Source organism: Gopherus evgoodei, chromosome 3, assembly GCF_007399415.2.
Source record: "Gopherus evgoodei ecotype Sinaloan lineage chromosome 3, rGopEvg1_v1.p, whole genome shotgun sequence".
NCBI lineage: Eukaryota > Metazoa > Chordata > Testudines > Testudinidae > Gopherus > Gopherus evgoodei.
In genome coordinates, this window is record NC_044324.1 from 154,490,310 (window position 1) to 154,517,379 (window position 27,070).

Genomic DNA, 27,070 nt, shown 5'->3' on the forward strand with positions numbered 1-27,070 from the left:
TCACTCAGAATCTTTGGTGAAGTGAGCAAGGCTATGAACTTTGGTAGAAAAATTTAGTTGTACTTCTCTTGTAATTTAAGGTAGATAGAAAAAAGAAAGCTTTGTGTACTGTTTTCTTATGAGACTGCAGTAGAAGGTTTTATTTTTATTTAGCTTTTGTGAAGTAGCATAATTATAAGCTTATGCCCTTCCATTAATGTAGATACTGTTTTGTATCAGACAGCATACAGTACTGAAATTTTTACCATAATTATATTTTTTCCACTTTCGAACAGACAAAAACCCACAAACTTTTTCCTAATATGAAGAAAACATTTGAACGAATGTGTATGACATTTGTTGGTGCTGCCATCTAAAAGCTTCAGAAAAGGGCAACAAAAATGATTAGAACAGCTTCTGTATGAGGAGAGACTAATAAGACTGGGACTTTCCAGATTGGAAAAGAGGCGATGAAGGGGGGATATGATAGAGGTTTATAAAATCATGAGTGGTATAGAGAAAGTAAATAAGGAAGTGTTATTTACTCCTTCTCATAATACAAGAACAAGGGACCACCAAAGGAAATTAATAGCAGATTTGAAACAAACACAAGAAAGTATTTTTTCATGCAATGCACTGTCAACCTATGGAACTCCTTGCCAGAGGGTGTTGTGAAGGTCAGTACTATAATGGGGTTCAAAAGGGAGCTAGATAGATTCATGGAAGATAGGTCCATCAATGACTATTAGACAGGATGGACAGGAATGGTGTCCCTAGCCTCTGTTTGCCAGAACCTGGGATTGGGTGACAGGGCATGGATCACTTGATGATAACCTGTCTGTTCATTCCCTTTGTGGCATCCGCCATTGGCCACTGTCAGAGGACAGGATACTGGGCTTGATGGACCTTTGCTTTGACCCAGTATGGCTGTTCTTATGTTCTTAAAAGGATTGGCTTCTTCAGGACTCTGGAACAGTTAGACTGTGCCTCCTCACTATTTATAGAGTGACAAGAGTGTACTAACTTTCTTCATTCAGAATTAAACTTTTCTAAGTTAGTGTATTGTTGATCTAACTTCCAGTTCTCAAGCCTTGCACTTTTGGATATTGAACACCTTTACAGACTTTTTAGCAATGAGTCATTGGGTGCCATGAGAGTCATTGAACATGGTTGGCCCCAGTAAATCAAACTGAAATGGATTGTTTTTCCATTAGTAACAGTAACTACTGTCCATCATACAGTTGGTCTTAGACTCAAGACAATCGGTAATACCAATGCTTAAGTCATGAGGAAGACAGGCCATTGAGATTATTCCACCATCTTTGGCCTTACAGCCTAGAGGCTTTAAATTATTTCCATTTAACAAAATGTTAAAAAATCTTAACTTCACCCTATTTAAAAGCATGTAACTTTATTAGAAAGGAATACAAGTAAAGCAAATGGATTAAAGGAGAAACCTCAGTGCAGCAAAAGAACAATAGAAAACCTTTGCTTATCAACTTCTGTTTGCATGTTTCTCTGTTGCCCTCTAGTTCATCTTCAAAAGAATTTTTAGGGCACAGAGAGACTAAACTTTAGCTTCTTTTTCTTATAGGAACTTCAGTGGAAAAATATATTGCATTTGGAGTTGTGATAACCTTATTGTAGTCTGAATGATGCTGGGTATTGGGGAAGGTTGATGGTGCCCCTTGTAAGTACAGTACACCCTTTGATCTTTTATGTCATGAGGTTATTGCTGATATAAGGGATTGCGTTGACTACAGCTCCATTATAACTCATTAGCTGTCCTCATAAAACATACACCAGTGGTCTGGTCCACAGTCCAAATGCAAACAGAACTTCCACTAAATTCTAGAAAATCCTCGCTAGCCTAAAAATTGCCGGACTGGGTCCAAAGAGTAATTGAAGTCTTACGGAAACGTTCAGATTAAGGGTGTATTCTGAAAGTTAATATCTATTTAATCTATAAACTATTTAGTTTGTAATAGTTGATTATCCTAATATCAGCCTCCTCCTTTTTTATTTTAGTTTGATAACATGCCTAATAAGCTACTGGGTAATGATGAAGAAGCCCAGCCCAGCCTATTCATTTGGGTAAGCACTAATAATTAAGGCCCTACTTAACTTGCGATATTGCAGAACTTGCAGATTCTGTAATATTAGGCTTCCACTGCAATTTAGACAGCAGGAGCCCTGCTGTGCGTGGGGCTGATAGTGGGAGCCCTGACTGTCTCAGAGCTGAGAGCGGGAGCGCAAGTCCTTGCTCTCAGCCCCAGACTTCTGCTCTGACCCCCGGATGGCTGTTGACAGCTGGAGCCCCCTGCTATGACCCCCAGGCAGCTGCTGACAGTAGAAGATTGCAGAAAAGTAATAATGGACTTTATTTTTGTGGCAACTCAAGCCACAATTTTTTTGATAATCCCGCAGTTCAAGTAGGGCCTTACTAATGATACAATACTAATTATTTAATGTGCCATGAAAGAGATGTGCAAATATATTAGCTGGGTTTCTAGAAAGTTCCCATTTATAAAAATCTGTATGTGCATATGCATGTTAAAATGTCTTCATGATCAATGAGAATTTTTGACTCCATTCCCATTAACTTATTGCACTGTATTTGTTCAATAATGTATAGTTTGCCCATTGTTGTGGTTCATAGGCACGTTGATTATCAAATAAACATCCATAGTATCTCATAAATCAAGGAGACACAGGTATTGAGAATCTAAAGAAATAAATCCTAGGATAGGGATGGAGAGAGAGGTAAATTGCTTAATTCTATGGTGAGGGTTGTAGTGAGAATGTCCTCTGGCTCTCCAGTCAGTTAACTATCCATGTTATATGGATTGTTGGCCTAAAGAAACTTGAAAATAATTACTCCTCCCTAAAACTTCAGATTCATTTCCATCTGCCCCACTGGAAAGAGTTAGAGTGGAAGGTCTCCTGCTTACTCCCCACAGACCAAAATGAAAACCCTATTAATATATTGTCCAGTGTTCTTAACTTATTTCTCAAATTTCAGGTTTGAGAGATTTGAAGTACTAGCAGTATTTGCTTCCACAGTTCTGGCACAACTTGGAGCTCTTTTCATACTAAAAGAAAGGTAGGAATGTGTACTGTTTCCGTTATGATTTACATCTGACATTCTAACATGAGAAGATACTCCACTCCAGATTGAGTAAAGCTCATACATTTTTAAAGTACACCTCTACCACCATATAATGCAACCCAATATAACACAAATAGGAATATAACGCGGTAAAGCAGTGCTCTGGTGGGGCGGGGCTGTGCACTCTGGTGGATCAAAGCAAGTTTGGTATAACGCGTTTTCACTGATAACATGGTAAGTTTTTTTTGGCTCCCAAGGACAGTGTTATATCGGGGTAGAAGTGTATTGTACAAGAAGGATAGTCATTAGGAAAAGCTCCAGATTTCTGAAAGACAGAATCATTTGACAGCAAGAGGTAATGTTATACAGTATTAGCTTATGTTGCTGATTTGTACTGTTTACGTGGACTATAGGAAAATTGTAAATGTGATTAAAGGAAAAACTTAAATGGTCCTACTAATTGCATATTCCAGGTACGCTATTAAGGACTTAATAAGCAAGTCAGTACATTTTACCATATAGTTTGATCACTGAGATTAATGAAGCAATGCTGAAAATACATAATTTTGTGCAGTTATTTAACTTCAGTATTTTCAAGTGTTTATCTGTTAAGTAGCACCATATTTATGATCTAAAACACGTTTATAATAGAAGTTGTAGTTTAATTTATGGGTTTGTCTATTTTTTTTATTTTAAGCTCCTATTTTATCAATCATCCAAATTTGCTCCATATTGATACTTGACCTACAAACAGTTAGTTCCAGGTACAAAATTTATTTTAGTCTATTCTTTGCAGTTTATTTTTGATTAATAAATTAAGCACATCAGAGAGAAATAATAGTTTATTAGTTTCAGGTGCTTAGCTTTAAAACTGTTTTTTTAGAAGCCATAAATTATGATTTTTTACATCTGTAAATTGCCTATAGTGCATGCACACCAACTGTTTTTTTTTCTTTTAAATGCCTACTGCTATATTAATGACCTAACAGTGCCATTGATCTTGTGAATCATTGGCACCATGCCATGGATTGATCTTTGATAAAGAGGCAGTGTCAGAGCCATGTAAGGTCTCCAGATGTAACATTGAATTTGCTTTCCTTTCTAAATTTACATGTTGAGAGCGTCTTCAGAATGGCAGCTAAGCACCTTACAAAATCATCCCCTCTTTATAAGGGTATGGTATTTCCAGTTCAGGTTTAGTTTCTTTCTACTCAAACATGTTTTAAAATAGTGTCACCTTTTCATTCATTTGATGTGGAAGAGGGACCCTTTAATGGTCTTTTTGGCAGGATTAGATTTTTAGACTACTCTTAATAGCCAGATGCCCAGCATAGCCTTGAGTTTCTCCTGTGATGGCAGTTCATCCGAGATAGTATGCTTTCTTGCCTTACTTGTATATTACTGTTTTCTAATACTTATCCCAGATTTTTTCTGCTACAGTTGAAGATTAATTCTTTGTTACTGCTCGTTGACTGAGGAGAATAACTGATCTATGTCCTCATTATAACATCCTTTTTATTTAGAGAGTTACTCTATCTATCCTTGTTTATCCTTTCTCTAATGGTAAATTATACCTTGTTTCAGTTTGGTGCCATATTGGAATAATTACTTCATGTGTTGTCATAAAAATGACATATTTATCCATACATCTCAATACAGCGTTTGCCATTTTTGCACCGTTATTGAAGCATTTAATTTGGCATCCTGTATCCCACTCATTACATTTATTTGTGGGTTTAGGTGCCCGCAACTGAAAATCTTTCCTTTATATGGTTAGTTTTTAAAATATAATTTAGTAAACACAACTAAAATTGACAATTTATTTCTTGTAGTACAGAACGGTTTCTGGAACAACCTGAGATACACACGTAAGATTAGATTTTTATATATGAAATTATAATTTTTGTCAGTTTACTTCTGTTTCTAATTCTTTATCTAGTACAAAGTAAGAGTGACTTGGCTTATCTAGTATTAAACTGTTTTCAGTACATTGATATTTCTGTGTTCCAAACTGCATGCAAGCCATGTGGTAATAACTTTTCAATCTATGGTGTGCAATTACAGGTTAGTCTACATGAGCCCATAAATAGTCAGATAGTTGAAGAGCAGTTACGTGTTTGTTCCCTGTAGCTTAGTGCTTCTATTAATTATTTTTAGGGCTGTCGATTAACTTACGCGATTAACTCAAAAATTAATCGTGATTAATCACAGTTTTAATCGCACTGTTAAACAATAGAATACCAATTGACACTTATTAAATATTTTTGGATGTTTTTCTACATTTTCAAATATATTGATTTTAAATTACAACACAACACAGTATAAACTTCACTTTATATTATTTTTATTACAAATAATTGCACTGTAAAAATTATAAACAAAAGTGTATTTTTCAGTTCACCTCATGCAAGTACTGTAGAGCAGTCTTTTTTATCATGAAAGTGCTACTTACAAATGTAGATTTTTTTTCTTACATAACTGCACTCGAAAACAAAACAATGCAAAACTTTAGAGCCTACAAGTCTGCTCAGTCCTACTTTTTGTTCAGCCAATCGCTAAGACAAACATGTTTGTGTACATTTATGGGAGCTAATGCTGCGCACTTCTTATTGACAATGTCACCAGAGAGTGAGAACAGGTGTTCACATGGGACTTTTGTAACTGACATTGCAATGTATTCACATGCCAGATATGCTAAACATTTGTATGCCCCTTTATGCTTCGGCCACCATTCCAGAGGACATACTTCCATGCTGATGACACTAATTTAAAAAAAATGCATTAATTAAATTTATGGCTGAAGTCCTTGGGCAAGAATTGTATGTCTCCGGCTCTGTTTTACCCGCATTCTGCCATATATTTCATGTTATAGTAGTCTCGCATGATGACTCAGCATGTGTTGTTCATTTTAAGAACACTTTCGCTGCAGATTTGACAAAACGCAAAGAAGGTACCAATGTGAGATTTCTAATGATAGGTACAGCACTCGACCCAAAGTTTAAGAACCCAAAGTGCCTTCCAAAACCTGAGAGGGATGAGATGTGGAATATGCTTTCAGAAGTCTTAAAAGAGCAACACTCCAGTGCAGAAACTACAGAACCCGAACCATCAAAACAGAGAATCAACCTTTTGCTGGTGGCGTCTGACTCAGATGATGAAAATGAACATGTCAGTTCACACTGCTTTGGATTGTTATCGAACAGAACCTGTAATCAGCATGGATACATATCCTCTGGAATGATGGATGAAGCATGAAAGGGCATATGAATCTTTAGCGCATCTGGCATGTAAATATCTTGCAACACAGGCTGCAACAGTCCCACGCGAACACCTGTTCTCACTTTCAGGTGACATTGTGAGCAAGAAGCAAGCAGCATTATCTCTTGCAAATGTAAACAAACTTGTTTGAGCGATTGGCTGAACAAGAAATAGGGCTAAGTGGACTTCAGATTATTTTTGAATGCAATTATTTTTGTAATTTCAACTGTCATGATAAAGAGATTGCACTACAGTACTTGTATTATTAGTTGACTTGAAAAATACTATTTCTTTTGTTTTTTACAGTGCAAATATTTGTAATCAAACATAAATATAAAGTGAGCACTGTACACTTTGTATTTTGTGTTGTAATTGAAATCAATATATTTGAAAATGTAGAAAACTTCCAAAAATATTTAAATAAATGGTATTCTATTGTTTAAAAGTGCCATTAATCGCAATTAATTTTTTTAATTGCCTGATTAGATCGCTTGACAGCCCTAATTATTTGTATATTTTTATTTATTAAAATTATTCTTTTGAGGTTGTAAAGTTAATTGAAAATTGAATTAAGACTGATCTTACCACAAATAACATTCATCAATATTGTGTATTTTAAAATGATTGCTTTTGGTTATTAAATTTTCAACTGGAATTTATCATAATGGAGAATGTTTAGAAGTGTTTCATTAATCGCAGTTTAACTTTGTAACATCACAGGTGGATACTGTGAAAAATGAAGATTAATCTATTTTTCCTCTCTTTAGGGGACGATTGTTGGTTGGTACTTTTGTGGCTCTCTTTTTCAACTTGTTTACAATGCTTTCCATTCGGAATAAGCCTTTTGCTTATGTGTCTGAAGGTATGTGTTGAATGAACTGTGACAAGATTCAAGGAAAGGCAATGAATATTAACTGTTTTCTTCCAAATATATTTTTATTAGATAAGAAACACAATTGCCATGTATGTCATTTCTAAATAGTTCAATAAATCTAATTAAAAGGTTTTGAATTAGAGGCAGTATCCTCATTTGTCATGTACTAAGTCTATAGGGGGGACAGAGTAGTACACAATTTACCATATTGATGTTGGTAATTTCAGATGTAGCTACTACTTTGAAGTATTTAAAACAAATGTAAGAAGCACTTCTTCGCACAACTCTCAGTCAACCTGTGGAACTTGTTGCCTGGGGATGTTGTGAAGGCTAAAAGTATAACTGGGTTAAAAAAAGAATTAGATAAATTCATGGAGAATAGGTCCATCAAAGGCTATTAGCCAAGATGGTTAGGGATCGAATCTCATGGTCTAGGTGTCCCTAAACTTCTGACTGCCGAAAGCTGGGACTCGACAGCAGTGGATCACTAGATAATTGTCCTATTCTGTTTTTTCCCTCTGATGCATCTGGCATTGACCACTGTCAGAAGACAGGATACTGGGCTAGATGGAACATTGATCTGTCAGTGTGGCCATTCTTATGTTAAGACACAGATTTGTTGTTTCTTCTGTTTTAGCTCCTTTATTCAACCAGTAAAATTTTAATGTGGGCAATCTTACAATGATACAGACAGACTTATACAAATATTTCAAGTTTTGTTAATAAAAACCACCTTCTTTATACAGCTTACTCCTTGGAGTTTTTATTCTTTGTATTGTAAAATCACAATCATTCTCACTAATTGAGCATTATGGAAACTTGCAAATTGAGTGAATGCATAACTTTTTTAAAAGGCTGTTGCATCAGAAAATAAATTTGTTTTGGTTAGTGTAGTTTTAATTACTTATAGTATTTTATATGTAACCCACCAATGTGGAAAAGCAGAGTGAATTGAGCAGGGAGTCAGGAAGTCCTAAATTCTAACCCTGACTTCCAGGTTGAAGCTCAACCATTCTGTCACATTTTCCACATCAGTAAAATGGGGGTAATATTTACTTTATAAGGGCTTTGTGAGGATTAATTAATTGTAGTGCTCCCTTTCATAAATGTAGAGAGTTGTATCAGTGCTTATTACTATTTATAATTTGTGTTGTAGTATATTTTGAACGTAAATTCTTAATCTAAGACTCATTACAGCTGTCTTGTTAGAGAAGGGATGAGGTTTACGTTTTTCGAGAAAATTGAGTTTTGGAGGCTAGCTTCAAAGTGAGAATTAGCCAAGTTCTACATTACTGTCATGATTTGTCTTTGACCAGATCCCTCATAAGGAGCTAGAAAGGAAAATAATTAACTGTGTGGTAAAGAACCAGAAACCTTTGATGAATTTAAACAAATATTTAAAAATGTACATGATAGGAAAGAGTCATAGAAAATGGTTCTTTGTTATAACAAAGACAGATGGAGTATTCCTAGGGTCTGTGTGAGGATGTAGAGGAAACTGTAAACAAGGAGATGGTGAAATGTGCTGATAACAATTATTTAGGCTAGTGAAAACTAAGGAGGGTTGTGGAAAAACTCAAGAGACTTAGTCAAATGGTGTTGGGTATCAAGGTGGAAGATGATTAACTGGGATCAAGGCAAGGTACTGAAAAACTATCTAAATTTCTCTTGTGTAACTGTTTGTGTCCCGCCCCGCCCCGCCCCTTACACTAGGGTTGCCAATTTTGGTTTGTTGTATTCATGGAGGTTTAATAACATGATATAATCTTTAATTAAAGATCAATCTTTAATTCTTGGAGACTCCAGGTCCGTCCTGGAGGGTTGGCAACTGTATGGTAAGGGGAGATTGAGGTAAAAAGTTCGGGGGCTACTGTTTTAGGGTATAACCCTGTCATCTGAGTAGGGGTCAGAGGAATTTTGGCCACCAAATTTGAGCACTGCTGAATTGATTAGATACCCTGTGTGAGGCCTTCAGCATATATTGTGTGTTGGCCACTGTTGGAGGCAGTATATAGGCACTGATCTGATCCACAATACTAATTCATATGTGCCTGTATGCATACTACCAATGTTACTGTCTGAGCCTCAATTAGAAAGGTCTATTAATTTTATTTATTTTATTTTGCAATTTGTTTAGAAGAGCTGGATTAAATGGCTAAAAGGTTGTGGTTTTTTCCCCACATCTAATTCATGTGCTGTGTTCTAGGATGGATAATGCTGTAGCTGCCTGTATTTACAAAAATTTCCTTTCAACATAGTCACAGGGCCAGACTGTGCTCCCTTTTCTGATGTTGGTGAGCACCTACTTGCCTGAATAGTCCCACTGATGTCAGTAGGACTGCTCCTGTGATTTTCTGCACGCGCTCACACACACGTGTGTGTGTGTTGAAGGCGAGGGTTTACAAGTAGTGTACTCCCATAGAGAGCTCAAGTTTGTATGCATTTAGAAGTTAACAAAGGCAATATTTTCTTTAAAAATAAACAGTGAAATCTGCAGTTGCACTTGAAATTAATCCAATTCAGATGGTGCATGACAAAAGATTTCTAACCAACCACAGGCCAGAAAATGTTCTCCTTTCTCAAGTGATATTTGAAACTCTGATCATTGTGATATAATGTTAAGATGGATTATTCACTTATATTTTACTACTTCCTTACATTATTGTTTAAAAACACACCTTAAGATGAATTGTTGTCCTGATTATAATTGGTACCTCTGTGTTTTTGTGAAGCTGCTAGTACGAGTTGGCTTCAGGAGCATGTTGCAGATCTCAGCAGAAGGTAAGTCTTCATGATATTTTTTTTCATAATAGCTAATACTTAAGTCAATATTAGTCATTCTTATGTCATACCAAGTTATTTTTAACTGCATCACATCGTATAGGGCACTCTGACCAGGAACTGAGACATGAGTTTGGTATTGAAACATTTCTGCTCTTTCTCTTGCTCAGCAAATCTGAGTAACGTTCCTCAAATGAATGAAGATAATTCTGTCTCCAGCAGGGCCAGTCTGAACTGCATTTCCTAGCAGCCATTAGGGCTGCCTGACAAGCTCAAAATACTTCATTTAAACATAAGGATTTTATGGGGACGTCTCACTTAGTCCAGCGGGAAGATGGAGGTCGCCAAAAAGACCAGGCATAGAGACAGGTGCACATTGTTTCTCTCTCAGGTTTTTTCCTCTTATTTTCTGTGTGTCCCAAGCATCACAGATCTCTCCCCCACCCCCCCCCCATTGGCTGCAGAGCCACAACAAGGTCTCTCTTCCAGGAACTGAAACACTGTCATGATTTTGGCTGTTAACCCTTTTAGTATATTTGGACACTGAATGCCAAATAATACAGATAATTTGCAAATAGCCTTTGCCAGATATTTAAAATATTTGTTTTGAGCCTTACACATCCCTGTGTGTATGGTATGCTGTCAGCAGTACAAATACCTTATCTTTAGATAGAACTTTTTACTATAATTAAGTATGTTAAACCATATTGCATAACACTTTGGACATGCTGCAAAACCTACCTGTTCCCTAAAGCATTTCAGGAGTGGGGTGGGCAATATGATATCAGGTGTAGTAGAAGGAGCGAAAAAAGCACAAGTTACTGTAATCAGAAAGATTTGATCCTTCAATGAGCTAAACAGATCCCGCAGTACGCTTAAGCACATCCTGAACCTGAGTGCATAGTACCTTATTGGACCAAGCCCTTAATGGTGCAAGTTAGATGAGACAAGATGAAAGGGACTCTGTGTAGCAAGAAGCAGGACTGTGAAGGTCACATCTCAATATGTGCACATGGCAAAGAGTCAGTAGTTTCTAAGTTGCATAAATAAGAAGTTACAAATGTAAAGAAAAATAATGGTACCACTGTAAAAGGGCTTTGGAAGAGCAACCCTAAGACTACTGTGTAGAGAATTGAGGGGGTTAATGTCTACAAGATTTAGATAGACGAGACAATGAGGTTGATTTATTGTAGGGCAACCCAGTATTATGGGGAACAGCATAGAAAGCTGTCTTTAAAAAAGACTGGAAAATGTGATTTTTTCAGATATTTAAAGGGGCTTCCAGAACAAGGGTCTAGGAGACACAGTCAGATCTGTTAACAAGAAGGGCATAACACTTGATCGCAGTTAAAATTTGTGGAAATGTTTTCTAAAAGACTGATTACTCTAGTGTACTTTACTGTAATTTTGTCTTCTGTTTCCTTGTAAGATTAGAAACCTTTATTTAAAACTGGGCAAGAGTTTAAATATAATTAAGATGCGAAAGATAGGAATGTTCCATGCACAAAGCACTTGATTTTAAATTGAGTAAGAGGAGGAGACATAAATGGTTCTAGGCCTGAAAATAATTAATCTTTGTAGCTCACAAAGAGGATCATTTAACTTCCAGAAGTAATAAAAAGGCTTTTAACCCAGTCAGCAGCAACATCCTGCCTGTGTGATCCTCGAAGTGGTCTATTATATGTTGGAGTAGCAGGTGTAGTTTTCCAGCACTTACAACAACTGCTAGCTGACGATTGCTTTTTTCTGTTTTATTGCAGTCTATGTGGAATCATTCCAGGGTTGAGCAGTATCTTCCTTCCACGAATGAATCCTTTTGTCTTGATTGATCTTGCTGGTGCTTTCGCTCTTTGCATTACGTATATGTTAATTGAAATTAAGTACGTATAATAATTATTTAAATAAAATAAGTATTTTAGGGTATAATTCATGGGAAATCTCCTTTTAGGCTTACAAGCACTGATCATGTGATAAGAAGCTGAAATTTCACATGTGACACGAACCATAATCATTGAGACACATTTGTTTTTTAAAAGGTTGTGTGTTTCAGATACATATGCTTAGTGAATTTTTGCATGTTCTCTCTCTCTAGCTATACAATGGTTGCCATTTAAAAGAAAAGGCATATGGCTTGCAGATGCCCTAGGAAACAAGCACGTCATTTAAAATTACCCTTTTTGTTGCAGCAATTATTTTGCCGTAGATACAGCCTCTGCAATAGCTATTGCTCTGATGACTTTTGGTACCATGTACCCTATGAGTGTCTACAGTGGAAAAGTACTACTTCAGGTGAGAGAGTGTCAGACAATGTTTTAATTTTAACCTTTTTAAAAATGTACATGTTTAATGATATCCACCATTAAAAATGTAAATGAAAAATGTTCACAAGAAAGAAATGATACACGATTAAACTCTGAAGAAATTTCTGATGTGAGACAACTGTGTATCATGGAATCATAGCAATCACAGATGCAGCCTATAGTTTTGATTGAGTTGTTAGTATATGTAACAACAAAGCATCAGCATTGTGAGTTTAGTAAACTACCCGCTCAAGTAATTACATTTAAAGGACTATACTACTATAAATTATAAAGGCAGCAGACAGTAGATCATAATAAAGTTAATATAGCTTTAAGATTAGGACCAAATTAGCATCTGTTTGTTTTTATTGTGACATTCTTTTGATTATTTTCAGACAACCCCGCCGCATGTGATTGGTCAGCTAGATAAACTTCTTAGAGAGGTAAGTTTAGTGTATAACATGTTACATGAGGTGCACAGCAAAGAAGTTCAATACAAAGGCTGAACATGCATAGCGAACACCTACAGGTCCTTCAAGTATTCATCCTACAGAAGATAAATCTGACTGCAAATGAAAATTCTACACTTACGCTGTGTGTGTGTGTGTGTGTGTGTGTGTGTGTGTGTGTGTGTGTGTGTGTGTGTGTGTAAAAGAAATACAAAGCTTACAATCTAAATTAGACAGTACGGTTGATTATGTCTTACAGAAGTGTTCACGTTCTTAAATTGGTACAGATCTGCTTTAAAATATGTTCAATCTTTGATAATTTATCGCTGAAAGGGTTTGCAGCAATTTGTTTTAAGAAGGCATAAAAGAGGGAGTTCCTTTTATATTTTAACAGATAGAGAAGTTGTAAGCATTCGTGAAAAAGCCTGGGTGTTGGAAAAAACAGATCTTGCTATATGAAGAAATTACACATTTTCAGATAGTGGGAATATATTGGATATAAATATATCTAGGAGTTTAGTGGCATCTTCTTCAATCAAGTCCCTTATGAAAATTTAATTGAAGGGAGAGTCCACAATGCAAAATGAAATATTGACAATATCATCTACAGCTCAGTTATCTAAACCAATCTACATTTCTAAAAGACTGGAAACATTTTCTTTAATGATAATTTACCACATTTTATGTTTTTAAATTAGGTTTCCACTTTGGATGGTGTCTTGGAGGTTCGAAATGAGCATTTCTGGACATTGGGCTTTGGTACTTTGGTATGTTTTGTGCCATATTGTCTTGTCCTTTAAAAAGGGAACATTATCTTTAATCTCTTAGCTAAATAATTACTAAATAAATGAGATCTCGTTATTTTAAATGGAATTTAGAAATTCAGATGCCATAAAATATAGTTTTTCCCCTTCCTGTTAAATAAAGCTTGAGTGAATTTTTTTTTTTTTTTACACTCATTGCAGCACTTTTCTGAAAACTTAGAGTGAGGTTTGGAATTGACATAACCTTATTCCCAGATTCTGGACCTTAGCGTCCAAAATCTGGGGGTTAGCATGAAACCCTCCAAGCTTAGTTACCAGCTTGGACCTGGTACTGCTGCCACCACCCAAAAAATTAGAGTGTTTTGGGGCACTCTGGTTTCACTGAAAAACCTTCCCTGGGGACCCCAAGACCCAAATCCCTTGAGTCTCACAACAAAGGGAAATAATCCTTTTTCCCTTCCCCCCCTCCAGATGCTCCTGGAGAGATACCCAGACACAAGCTCTGTGAAACTACGCAGAGTGATTCCCCCTCTCCGTTCCCAATCCTGGAACAAAAGCACTTTCCTCTTCACCCAGAGGAAATGCCAAATCAGGCTAGCAATCCAACACACAGCTCTCCCCTTGATTTCTTCCTCCCACCAATTCCCTGGTGAGTACAGACTTAATTTCCCTGAAGTAAAGAAAAACTCCAACAGGTCTTAAAAGAAAACTTTATATAAAAAAGAAAGAAAAAATACAAATGTTCTCTCTGTATTAAGATGATACAACACAGGGTCAATTGCTTAAAAGAATATTGAATAAACAGCCTTATTCAAAAAGAATACAAATCAAAGCACTCCAGCACTTATATTCATGCAAATACCAAAGAAAAGAAACCATAGAACTTACTATCTGATCTCTTTGTCCTTACACTTAGAAACAGAAGACTAGAAAATAGAACTACTTCTCCAAAGCTCAGAGGAAACAGGCAGACAGACAAAAGACTCAGAGACACACTTCCCTCCACCCAAAGTTGAAAAAATCCAGTTTCCTGATTGGTTCTCTGGTCAGGTGTTTCAGGTGAAAGAGACATTAACCCTTAGCTATCTGTTTATGACAGGAATCCTCTCCCCCACCCTGAACAAGGTGCAATTTTTGGTTATATACAGAGGCATCATGTCATAGATTCACCACAGTAACCTTTTGCTAAAGAAGTGCACATCACAATTCAGAGTGATATCATAAATATAGAACTACTTTATATCTAGAAAGAGAACAATACCACTGGCAGCAAATTAGTATGTTTCTCAGCTATGCACACTTCTTACTACAGGCTAGATTATAGTTTGGTCCTTGTAGAATTTTGTTATTCTTTTTAAAGTGCACCCTCCATGAAATCTTTGCTTTGAACCATGCGTTGATAACCAGTTTTCAGACTTGTCAGAGGACATTAGAGTTGAATCTTCTTGGTGTAGTAATCATTGACTTATACAACAACTTTGGAATAAAGCAACCATTTTGGATCCTTTAAAAATTCTTCCAAATGTCATCAATGATTAGTGCCAAATCAATTTATATGGGATTCTCCTATGGCCTTATCTTACGCGAAGTTAATTGGAATTGTCTCTGAGGAAGAAAAAGCTCAGCTATGAGAAGTGAAAAGGAAAATATGGTCTCTTCAACTGACCCATATGTGCTCTAGCAATCCTAAAACAGAACTAGAATTCCTATACTACAGAGGAGCACCTAGTAAGATCCTAAATGGAAAATATGGAGTTTATTAAAACTTTCTAACAGCTGTTTTTTCTTCTGTGATATAAAATGGACACACAAAGGAAATTATTACTGAAACTAAAGTGGGGGATCAGGTACTCCGTGACAGCCAGGAATTAAGAGTCCTTTAAAACTTTTCTCTCCTTTTTATTCTTCTTAGCATGTCATACCCTGAAAACATAGGAGCTTCTTCACCAAAGTTAACTTACCCAAATTTGCTGATAAGGAAAGGGAGGCTCTGGAGTCACCTATTCTGTTATCTGAAATACCAGATGTTACTGAAGTCATGCGGTGGGAATACATTGGACTCAGTGGATTCTCCACACATTTTTACAAAACCTTTGCACCTCAGCTTGTCTGTTTTATACTGGGCACCTTCCAATCTGCACTGGAAATTGGAGTGATGCCCAAGATCTGCCTAAACTCTTGCTCGTTAGTGCTACCAGAAAGAAAATCAGCCATTAACTGCATTTGCTGTAGGTCAGATTCTTTGTTTGATGGATGCAAAAGGCAAATGAGGGACAGAACTTTGTTTCCCATGCTGTCTGCAGTACTAGTTCAAGTTATGGGAGAGGGAAATATTAGTAAGGGTCAGGCAGGCGCACACCACACACAGATTATATCCAGTAGTGTAATCACTTCAGACACAGAGCTCTGAGTCTGTGTACTGTTAGTGGCAATGCTTCTGTTCTTACCTTGCCTTCAAGCTCACCTGGTACAGGTGTTGTCTCTTGCATTCAGCAGCAGCACAGTGACATACTTTCCTCAACTTGGAGTTTGTTTTAATGCTCTTTCTTCTTCTCTCCATCTGCTCCTGTCATGTTACAGCTTCTGCCCTCACTTCATTGTTGACTATAAACAATATTTAACACCAAGTGCATAATGTTTAAATAATCTAAATTTCCCAGATATGAATCTCAGCCTATTCCCATTCCCAGTGTTTTGGCCTCATGGAAATTTGTGCTCATCATGGAATTACTTAAGTGTGGCTCTGATGTTCCACAGTAGTCTCCACGTTTGTGCTGACTAAGATACTGTTTAGCTCTCCTTGTAGCTAAAATGTTTAATGCAAATCAGGATCTCTACCTAAAAGTCTTATAACAGCCTGGTTGGTTTTTGTTTTGGTTCACTTTCTAGGCTGGATCAGTACATGTACGAATTCGAAGAGATGCTAATGAACAAATGGTACTTGCTCATGTGACTAATCGACTGTATACTCTAGTCTCTACTTTGACTGTCCAGATTTTCAAAGATGATTGGATCAGACCTACATTAACATCTGGGCCTATTGCGAACAATATGTTGAATCTTTCAGATCATCATATTATTCCAATGCCACCTTTAAAGGCTACTGATAATTTGAACCCTGTTACATCCACTCCAGCTAAACCTAGCAGCCCACCTCCAGAATTTTCTTTTAACACACCGGGCAAAAATATGAACCCAGTCATCCTTTTAAACACTCAGACAAGACCCTATGGATTGGGCCTTAATCATGGATCTGTACCTTACAGCAATGTATTCAATCAAGGACTTGGAATTCCAGGGATGGGAGCAACTCAAGGATTCAGGACTGGTTTTACAAATGTCCCAAGCAGATATGGAACTAGCACTCGAGGTCAACCCCAGCCATAATAAACTCTATTATGCGTTATTTATTGTACATAAGGATATTGATTTTTTTTTTTAATTGCCCAGTTTTTGTAAACCATTAGACCATTCTGAATTACTGGGATCAATTGTATTGTTTATATTCATTAAACAGTTTAATTGCATTTCCACTTTTTTATGTTAGTATATATGATGCAACAAATTCTTGACAGACTTGTGAACTTGCAAATAGTTTTTACAGCTACTGAATTTATTCACATGCAGATTTTCTATTCACTTTTCTTTTTCCTCCAATAATGTGCTTAAGTATAACATGAACATAGTTTCATGAGAGAGCAAAATTGTGAAGGCGAAGCATCCTCCATTCTTTTCAACTGCGAATTGTTTCTGAATTGTTTTACTGAATGATTGTGCAACAGCAGTGATTCATCTGTTCTGCCCCAGTTCTCATTTTTTTCTTAAAAATTATGATCACTGTTTGATCAATCTTTGGCAAAGTCACAGTTAGATTTTCCTAGGTTGGAAAAGTCTTTTTTCTCAATACACATTTTACTGGCCAGTATAAGGACAAACTAAGACTTTTAAATTTCTTATTGACATTAAGGAATCATTTATTATATAATTGTATTTCTTGTTGATTTTATTAAGGGTACAAAGTATTCATCAACTGTCTTCTTGTAACTGTTTCATACTCATATTTGTATTTTTTTTATTTTAATTGCAAAATTACATGACAATATACTGGGAAATAAAATATTAGAAATTCCATATTCTAGAAGCACTTCTTTCTTACCTGTGGCCTCTCCCGTAACAGTATGAACCAGATAAATAGCTTTGGCATGCACAGTGTATGGCTCACTCTTGATAAGCCACTAGTTCATTCTTCAGATTGTTGAAAGTGCCCTTTCATTCCATTGTGACTTTGTATTTCTCCTGTAGAGCTTCAAAAAACAGTTCACCATTTGTAAAGCTAGTTCACAGGCATAGTATATATCAATGATGCAGAAAAAGAGAACACAGTATATGGCAGTGATGCTCTGTGTTTGTGGTACTGAGGGCCATATTGGCAACATGACTGTGCCTAATTTTCATGTACGCTTAACTATTTTTTAATAAATAGGGCTATCAATTAATCTGTTAACTCATGCGATTAACTCAAACTACTCGCAATTTAAAAATTAATCATGACTAATTGCAGTTTTAATTGCATGGTTAAACAATAGAATGCCAATTGAAATTTATTAAATATATGTGGATTTTTTCTACATTTTCAAATATATTGATTTCTATTACAACACAGAATACAAAGTGTACAGTGCTCACTTTATATTTTTATTACAAATGTTTGCACTGTAAAAATGATAAAATAGTATTTTTAATTCACCTCATACAAGTACCGTAGTGCAATCTCTTTATCATGAAAGTGAAATTTACAAATGTAGATTTTTTTTTTTTTACATAACTGCACTCATGAACAAAACAATGTAAAACTTTAGAGCCTACAAGCCCATTCAGTCTCACTTTTTGTTCAGCCAATTGCTAAAACAAACAAGTTGGTTACCTTTACAGGAGATAATGCTGCCTGCTGCTTCTTTGCAAATTTACCAGAAATTGAGAACAGACTTTTGCATAGCACTTTTGTAGCCTGCATTGTATGGTATTTTATGTGCCAGATGTGCTAAACAGTTGTATACTCCTTCATGCTTTGGCCACCATTACAGAGGGCATGCTTCCATGCTGATAACTCTTGTTTAAATTTGTGACTGAATTCCTTGGAGGAGAATTGTATATCTCCTGCTCTGTTTTACCCACATTCTGCCATGTTTTTCATGTTATAGCAGTCTTGGATGATGACTCAGCACATGCTGTTCATTTTAAGAACACTTTCGTTGCAAATTTCACAAAATGCGAAGAAGGTACCAATGTGAAATTTCTAAAGATAGCTATCACACTCGACCCAATGTTTAAGAATCTGAAGTGCCTTCCAAAATCTGAGCGAGAGGAGGAGTGGAGCATGCTTTCAGAAGTCTTAAAAGAGCAACATTACGGTGCAGAAACTACAGAACCCGAGCCACCAAAAAAGAAAACCCACCTTCTGCTGGTGGCATCTGGTTCAGATAATGAAAATGAAAATGCATTGGTCTGCACTGCTTTGGATTATTATTGAGCAGAACCCATCATGACCATGGATGCATGTCCTCTGGAATGATGGGTAACGCATCAAGGGAATATGAATCTTAAGCGCATCTGGCACATAAATAAATATCTTGCGACACTAGCTGCAACTGTGCCATGCAAACGCCTGTTCTCATTTTCAGGTGACACTGTAAACAAGAAGCGGGCACCATTATTTCCTGCAAATATAAAGAAACTTGTTCAAGTGATTGGCTGAACAAGAAATAGGACTGAATGAACTTGTAGGCTCGAAAGTTTTACGTTTTATTTTTGAATGTAGTTATTTTTTGTACATAATTCTACATCAGTAAGTTTAACTATCATGATAAAAAGATTGCACTACAGTACTTGTATTAGGTTAATTGAAATATACTATTTCTTTTGTTTTTTACAGTGCAAATATTTGTAATAAAAAAAAATAGTGAGCACTGTACACTTTGTATTCTGTGTTGTAATTGAAATCAGTATATTTGAAAATGTAGAAAACATCCAAAAAGTTTAAATAAATGTTTTTCATTATTTAACAGTGCGATTAATCGATTTTTTTAATTGCACAATTAGTTTTTTCAATCGCTTGACAGCCCTAATAAATATACATATAGCCATATTTCTCTAGGGTCCAAAAGTGCATCCCAAAAGGGCTCCTCCATTTTTCACCTTCTCATTCCCCCTTTGCCATGATGCTTCTGTGGAAGGGCCTTCTGGCAATACTGCTTTCTATTTCTCCTCTTGCCCCCAATATTCGCCACACTATTCAGCTCCCAGACAGAAGTGGTCTCTACGTTGTCTTCTGCATCTCTCAGCTCTACACAAACAGGTTGCCCATTCCCATTGTCGTCCTTGCCACCCAGCTCACCACACACAGTCTTGTCCCTCCCACTATCCTCGGCACAAAGGCTCTTCCTTTGCTAGCTTGCATGCTCACCAAATTAGTCCACCCATCTTAGATATTTATAGAGCACCAGTCACCATAGTCAGTATCTAGGTGACCCACAAGTTGAAATCTAATCAGATGTTATTTGAAGATAATGTGTTTGACCAGAAGGATAAAGGCCTATTTCCTCCAGAGCTGGTTAAATTAAGAAATAAACACTTCCCCAGAGCTTAAATCTTCACTTGAGGTTTTGAGACTTTGTCCCCATGCACTACTTGTGGAGTTTTGCCGTTCCACACACAAGGAAACCATTTTCACTTTATCTCCCCACTACTCACATCAGTCCACTCAGACACATGGATGAGGGCTCCCCCCACCCCCCGCGGGAAAAAAAACAAACTGTGTTCTGTAGAACCGTACCTTGGTGAGGACTGCCTGGGGCCAATCTGCTGAGACCCACAGCTATAGAGTACATTTTCACATGAGTTACAGATGGGGGTCTAACTCTTAGGGCAGGTCTACAGTACAAACTTGCATCAGCGCAGCTGCGCGACTGTAGCGCTTCTTGTGAAGACACTCTAAGGCGACGAGAGAGAGCTCTTCTGTTGGCTTAATAACTCCACCTCCGCAAGAGGTGGTAGCTGTGTTGGTGGGAGAAGCTCTTCTGCTGACACAGTGCTGTCTACATGGTGGGGTGGTTAAGGTTGGTATAACTATGTCACTTGGGTGTGGCTTTTTCACACTCCTGAGCAATGTAGTTCTACCAAAGTAAGTGTGTAGTGTAGACCTGACTTACTCTTCCTAGCAGGTGAATGAATGACAAACTGTCAGCTCAGTAAAGTGTTAGAAAGTATAAGAAGTATAATGGTATCTGAAAACCAAGCATAACCTAGTGCTAGTGAACTTTGAAGTACTGTATATTTTCAACTAGAAGAACCTTTGGTTCAATAATCACCTTTGTTTAATAACCTCACCTTCATTATGCAGCTTTTCATAGAAGCTGCATGCATTTAGGGTAAAATTCATCCCAGTAGAGAGGATATTAAACAGGTCGTTTGTACTACTTAAGCCTTAAATTGTATCACTCTCAATATAGCAGTTTTAGCAACATAAAAACGGTTCTTTACAGTATAATACTTTTTAGCTGCATTTAAGAATTGTCTCTACTTATTACATTGATTTTTGATTTTTTTTTCATTTTTGTGGACTATATCTATTGTATTCATTGCATCTGTTTGCTTGCTTTTAGTAGAAGCCACACTTTAAATTGAAGACACAGTTGATTTAAAGCCCCAAAGGAGAATTGAATCCACAGCTTCTCATTAGAGATGCAGTATTTTTACTGAACTGTGCAATATTTAATAAGTACATTTAACAACTATTTTGAATTGCTACTTTACTATACACTTTATATACTATACTGCACAGACGTGCAGGTAACAGAGGCTCTAATAGAAATACAGCTCTTCAGTTGACTTACTGTTGTAATCATGTTCATAATACATGTAGAATCAGGGTAGAGTAAAATTAGAAAAAATAATTAGACTCATCTTTAAAATCTCTTGATGTGAGGAAAAAAATTAAAGGCAATTGTGGTGATTAAAAATAGAGAAAAACGTGATGACGTGTGAAAAGAATTGTCATTACCTTTTTGTATGTTGATTGTCTGAATTTCATAATAGATGGTCTTTTAGTTTTCAAGCAGCAAAGAGTCCTGTGGCACCTTATAGACTAACAGACGTTTTGGAGCATGAGCTTTCATGGGTGAATACCTACTTCGTTTTCAGTCATGTAGATTATTAACAGAATTTACAGTATATATTTTGTAAATAACTTTATATATGACACTTCTGATACAAGATTTTTGTCATTCTTTTGCCTTTGCTAATTGTATTTTAAATTTCACTGTTAGCTAGTCACAATCAATGTGTTTGGTATCTAATCACACAAAAAAGCAAGTATCTATGTATGTTAAATGGGAAATGCTGATTTTAATTGTATTCACTCTCATGGCCATGAGGTTTCTGCCCCAGCAGGATGACCTCCAGGGTTTGTGTGGACTGTGTTTTGTTGTGCAGAGGAGGCTGGGAGGATTCCACCTAGCAGAGGATTCTGGGTTAACCAGTAAATCAGCTCCAAATGCAATCTCACAGGGCAGTGAGTGCTGCAATGGAAGTAAGTAAATTGTATGGCCTGACTGGATCTGAGAGAGTATAAATTCTTGGGGACGGTCTATTTTTTGTTTGTGGATAGAGTGCCTACCAGAATGGGGTTCTGGTCCATCACTGGGGCTCCTATGCATTACTCATTGCAATACAAGTAAAGTAATACATTGTCATTAGAGAGATCCTTTGTGTAACGACACTTAGTGCTTTTCCCTCTTTGTTATAACCAACACCCCACACACTTTTTCAAAGGCTCTGGTAGCAGCCACTGTATCCATACAGGAACCAAAGATTGAAGAACTGTCATATTTAGATGACTGACTGGTAGCAGCTTTATCCAAGCAGGAGGTCCAAGCAGCAGTTTTACAAGTTGTGGATCAGCAGATGGCCTGGAGTTCATCATCTTTGCTGTGTCCCACCTGGGCACAGTATTTGCCATGCAGATAGGAAAGGGGAGGTGCTGTCCAGATGCCAGCTCTTTTATACAAAGACAAACTCAGTTTCCAATGTGCTCTGAATTGGCCCCACCACCAACTTCCTGCTATTTGTCTTCTGAGGCAATGGTAAGTGATAACCCAACCCTGACTTTCTTCTACCAAATGTTGTTTTTCCTCTGAGTGTCTGTCTGATTGGACCAATGAGACCCCACCCCAAACTGCTTTTGATTTGTCAGTCAGCTTAGCATTTCCTGTGGCTAAGTCTGCCTTTAGCTGCTGTCTAGGCTCTTGGTGTTCTGGGTCACTTGTACCTTCCAGCACCTACTCTCTTCCAGCTGCACTGTGGACCATCTCCTTTGCTGATGTCTTCCTCCATTCTGGATCTGAGACTTGTGCCATTCCAGGTAAGCCTCTTTTGATGAGCCCTAGGGCCTGGAAACTCTTTAGGGAGGGTCCCTAGCTCTCTGAGCCCAGGGGACAAGTGTCACCTGAACCACTGGACCTTCTTGTCATGGCCAAGAATAGTCTCAGTCCTCAGAGCTGAGCTATTGCAACCCATTGAAGTCAATGAGATCTATGTCTGCTAAGTGCCTTTCAGTTCAGGCCTTAAATAGGGAGCTAGTAGCAAAGGGAAAAAGGGACACTTCCCGGGGCTAGCCTGAGGCCTCCCTTCCCCCAGGCTGGCCCAAGCCTTGCATGCCTGCCCCCTGCATGGCGCTGATGTCAGACACTGGCCCGAGCCATTACCCACCCACCCACCCCAATGCAGTGCTGGCCTGAGCTGCTCCCACTCACCTTCATGGGGCTGGACCAAGCCGCTAATCCCCCTTGGCCTGCGCCACTCACCCCTCAGCCCATGCGGGGCCAGCCCAAGCTGCTCGCCCAACCCCTCTCCCCGTTCATGTGGAGCTGGACTGGCCCAAGTCATCCCCCCACCGCATGTTCCTCTGTGCCCTGCTAAGGGTGGCACCCCACATTCTTGGTAAAATTGAGCATTTGTCTCATTTGCTCTTGACAGTTGATGATCAGTTGGCAAGAGTGAACGGGACAAATGCCTAGTTTTGCCAAAAAGTCAGGACAGCCGGGTCAGGACTTAAAAAAGGGACTGTCCCGGTCAAAACAGGACATACAGTCACCCTTAGCAAAGTGAATAAAAATTTACCTTCCAGAGGAAACCTCAGACACTTCATAAAGCTGGTGGTGTCAGCTAGTGACACGAGAATAAAAGTGTAGCACTTTTCTCAGGAGCAGTGGGGACCCTTAAATGCGCCATACTGATTTTGTAGGTCACACTTCAGACGGGAGTACATTTTTATGGGTGAGTTAGTGTAAAATAATGAATAGACTTGTAGGAATTTATAATTTCAGGCAGTTTCTTAGTAACAGCATCTAACTCCACATATATGTCATACATGTTAAAAACGCCAATGAATTTTAATTTCAGAGGCCTTACAGAGCATGAAACCACAGCAAACAAACCACTTTTTAAAAATTAATAACTTAGTAGCCTTTAAATTCATGGCAGTTTCTGTACCTTTCCCTTTTGTTAATACTTTTTCTCTGCCTAATGACATTGTTTAGGTTTCTTTTATATTGCTTGGACATTAGCATAACCTCATTAATGTTCAAACCTCAAATGATTATAACTTAAAATTCTCATAATCTGTAAAACACACACACATACTAGTAATGACTCAATTTTTATTTAATGTGACAACTTTTATTGTACAATTTCTTAAAAATTAGATAAACATGTATTTAAGTTTATTGTGCTCTGTTTTAGAGAATGCATCCAGATTATTGCATCTTAATAGGAGGATGTAACATTTAAAAATCTCATTTAAAAAGAAAAAATTCTTGCTTTTGTTACAGTGACTTAGATTATTAAAATTGAAAATACTTTAAAATCCATCGTGTGCTTTTTACCTTTTGCATTTCTCTCAACTTGGACAACGAAAATAGAAGATCAGAATTTCATTTTCAGGTTCTTATAATAGCACAATGCTGCAACTTTGTGTTGCAAACACTACAAGGGAATGTTCAGTGCCTTTAAAGTTTCTATTGGAATTTGAAGTTACGGAAATATGGATCTTAGGTTTAGAAAAGCTTATTTGTATAAAATCTAAAATACAGGCCAGTGCCATGACAATTGTTATCACTCTTGGGATGTTTCTGTTTGCTCCTCATTGTGTGGTGTTTAGACTCTCATTCTTTGGAACCTTACACCTACTCTAATGCTTATTTCATTAGCGCCACTACTCTACAGCTTGCATTGTATTTAAAAATATTTTTTAAATCCTGTAGTTTAAAAAATGCACACAAGTAAAATGTGATCAGTTCTGATTTTGCTTTGTGCTGCAATACCACCAATCCCTGGTGGGTTCTGCAAGGGCTTATTTAATTTGAGACAAACTGTGGTTGACTCTTGCATGGATGCACAGTGTGTGCAGGAACTCTGCTCTCCCTCCCCCCCTTCCCCGCCAATATCCACTCTTCTCTTACATGCCTGTGCAAGGGCAGGGCATAGGTGTAGTTCCTTCCCCACCTTGAGCACAAACCTACCACCTCACAAAGGACAGGACAGTGAGAAGACAATATTTATGATCCTTTCTCTGCTTCACGGGGATTAAGCACATGCTCTTTTAAGGTGTGCTGCACTTGGCATGCCAAGAATTCTGGAAGCTCCTTCTGCGGTGGGGTAGCTCCACACCATTCTCAAAACAGGCATAATCTGAACACTTATGATTGGTAATGAGCTCTGAATATCCATCTTTGGACTTTAAAAGTTATTCACTCTATAAAAACTGCAGCTAAACCCTAAACTAGGAAGTAGTTGCATTCAGGATCTGGATTCTGTTTAGTTTTAATGTCTGGACTAAAAACAGTGATAGTGACATGGAAAAATTCAGGTTTCCCTTCTCTCTCCTCAGGTCAGATGTGGAGGACCAGGTTCTGTCCAGGCTGACAGTTCCTGCTTAAAGGCATTTTTATCTGACTTAACTGGACTATGCAGCCAAAGACAGCTGACCTCTGACTAATAAGAGTTGTCATCACATCATGCTTTACTTTAGTGCTCTCCATTATAGTTATCTCCTGGTGAGAAATGATTAAGAACTTGACGCTTGGGGCTGGTAGCAGTATTTAAAACAGAGCAGTGCTTCAGAGCCACTGTGCTATCACAGATTGAGATATTCCAGCACAAACACTTGTAGGATTTTGTTGAGGTTGTCAACGGTGGGTTTGTGGAGGTTTTGTTCATTGTCCTCCATAGTGTGCCACACCTTAGGGAAAGGGGATGGGATCAAGTGAAGAATTTGAACCCCTGAAAGAGAGAGAGGAATTTGGAGATACTCACCCAAAAGGCCTGTGTGCTAAATTAGCATGCATTACAGTACAAGTGAAGCATCTAAGTCATTTGGAATCCAGGGCTACAGTCAGACTATTACTCAATAGAATGACTCCATAACAAGCTGGTATTGCCACAGCTTCCTTCCATTGTTCCTCTTACCTAACTTGTGACTACAGAAGCTCACCACTGTATACACTGTATAATTCCTAAAATTAATGAGGAGTATGGTGGCACCTTAAAGACTATGGCCAAATAAATCTGTTAAGCTTTTGTGGGTAACCCTCGACCCCCTTCTTTAGATCCATGGAGTGAAAATTACAGATGCAGGCATAAATACACTGACATGTGAGGAGAAGGGAATCTTCTGTTAGTCTGTAAGGTGCTACCGGACTCCTCATTGTTTTTGTGGATACAGACTAACATGGCTACCTCTGATTCCTAAAATTAGTCTTTTAAAAAAGACTAATTTTCCAGCACACTCTTTAAAAATACTTGTGACAGTAGTTGTGGTTGGACTGTCACAGCAGCTCTCAGCCTTGCAATCATGCTCCTACTGTGCTTACCTGAGAGCTACGGAGGACACGTAGCCACTGTAGCTTTTCCTCAGGGTAACTCTGAATGGGCCTATTATAGCGTAATGTTAGCCTTGCTCTGTTCTATGTAGCAATTATCCAGCTCCCTGATTGGGATTGGTTAGGATGCCTTACCTATCCCTTTACTGCCTTGTAAAATGGAGCATCCTTTGTTACACTAAGCTACCAGCATTTCCAGCATGATGGCTCTGTAATGCTGGTTAGGTGAAAGCCTCAGGCACCAAGCCATTGGAGGGGTGGGCGTGGTTGTGGTATGGAACTGTTTGTGGGAGGGACAATTAAATTTATTCTCCACCTACCACTGTTCCCCCCTCCCCATCCTGTTCCCTACCACCCCCTTGTTCACACAGCTCCCAAAAAGCAAACAAATAAGATGCACCTCTCTGCCTCCTTCCCATGATGTTAGAGGAGCTTGTCACCTGCAGTGTCTGGTGACTGTGGTGGTTCTTCTCCATCTTTTCACTGGGGCTTCTTTTTGGTAACCTCGCCATAGCTCACACATGGAAGGTGTTTAACAGGCTATGCCTCAGTGGCACCTGCCCTGCTTTCTTCAACTATGAGCTGTACCATACTGTGCTCATCACCCTACTCAGTTGTGCA

At 37.8% G+C, this 27,070-nt stretch overlaps 2 protein-coding genes across 13 annotated transcripts in view; one reads left to right on the forward strand and one right to left on the reverse strand.

The window, feature by feature from the left end:
• Positions 1–17,644, forward strand: part of SLC30A6 (solute carrier family 30 member 6) — a 32,722-nt gene extending 15,078 nt beyond the window's left edge. For 5 of the 8 annotated variants that reach the window (XM_030557063.1, XM_030557061.1, XM_030557062.1 and 2 more), the window contains 10 exons: positions 2,008–2,073; positions 3,002–3,082; positions 4,921–4,956; positions 7,114–7,208; positions 9,953–10,001; positions 11,762–11,881; positions 12,188–12,290; positions 12,697–12,744; positions 13,449–13,517; positions 16,404–17,644. In XM_030557063.1, the coding sequence (XP_030412923.1) occupies positions 2,008–2,073; positions 3,002–3,082; positions 4,921–4,956; positions 7,114–7,208; positions 9,953–10,001; positions 11,762–11,881; positions 12,188–12,290; positions 12,697–12,744; positions 13,449–13,517; positions 16,404–16,901 (1,165 nt within the window). In that variant the 3' untranslated portion in view covers positions 16,902–17,644. Of the gene's footprint in view, positions 1–860; positions 1,670–2,007; positions 2,074–3,001; positions 3,083–4,920; positions 4,957–7,113; positions 7,209–9,952; positions 10,002–11,761; positions 11,882–12,187; positions 12,291–12,696; positions 12,745–13,448; positions 13,518–16,403 lie in introns of those variants that run through there. The other 3 variants (XM_030557065.1, XM_030557067.1, XM_030557066.1) reach the window with 2 other exon arrangements.
• A 6,236-nt stretch (positions 17,645–23,880) lies between these two features.
• QPCT (glutaminyl-peptide cyclotransferase) overlaps positions 23,881–27,070 on the reverse strand; it is a 33,703-nt gene continuing 30,513 nt past the window's right edge. For all 5 annotated transcript variants that reach the window (XM_030557073.1, XM_030557072.1, XM_030557076.1 and 2 more), the window contains one exon: positions 23,881–25,850. In XM_030557073.1, coding sequence (XP_030412933.1) covers positions 25,705–25,850 — 146 coding nt within the window. In that variant the 3' untranslated portion in view covers positions 23,881–25,704. The remainder of the gene's footprint in view (positions 25,851–27,070) is intronic.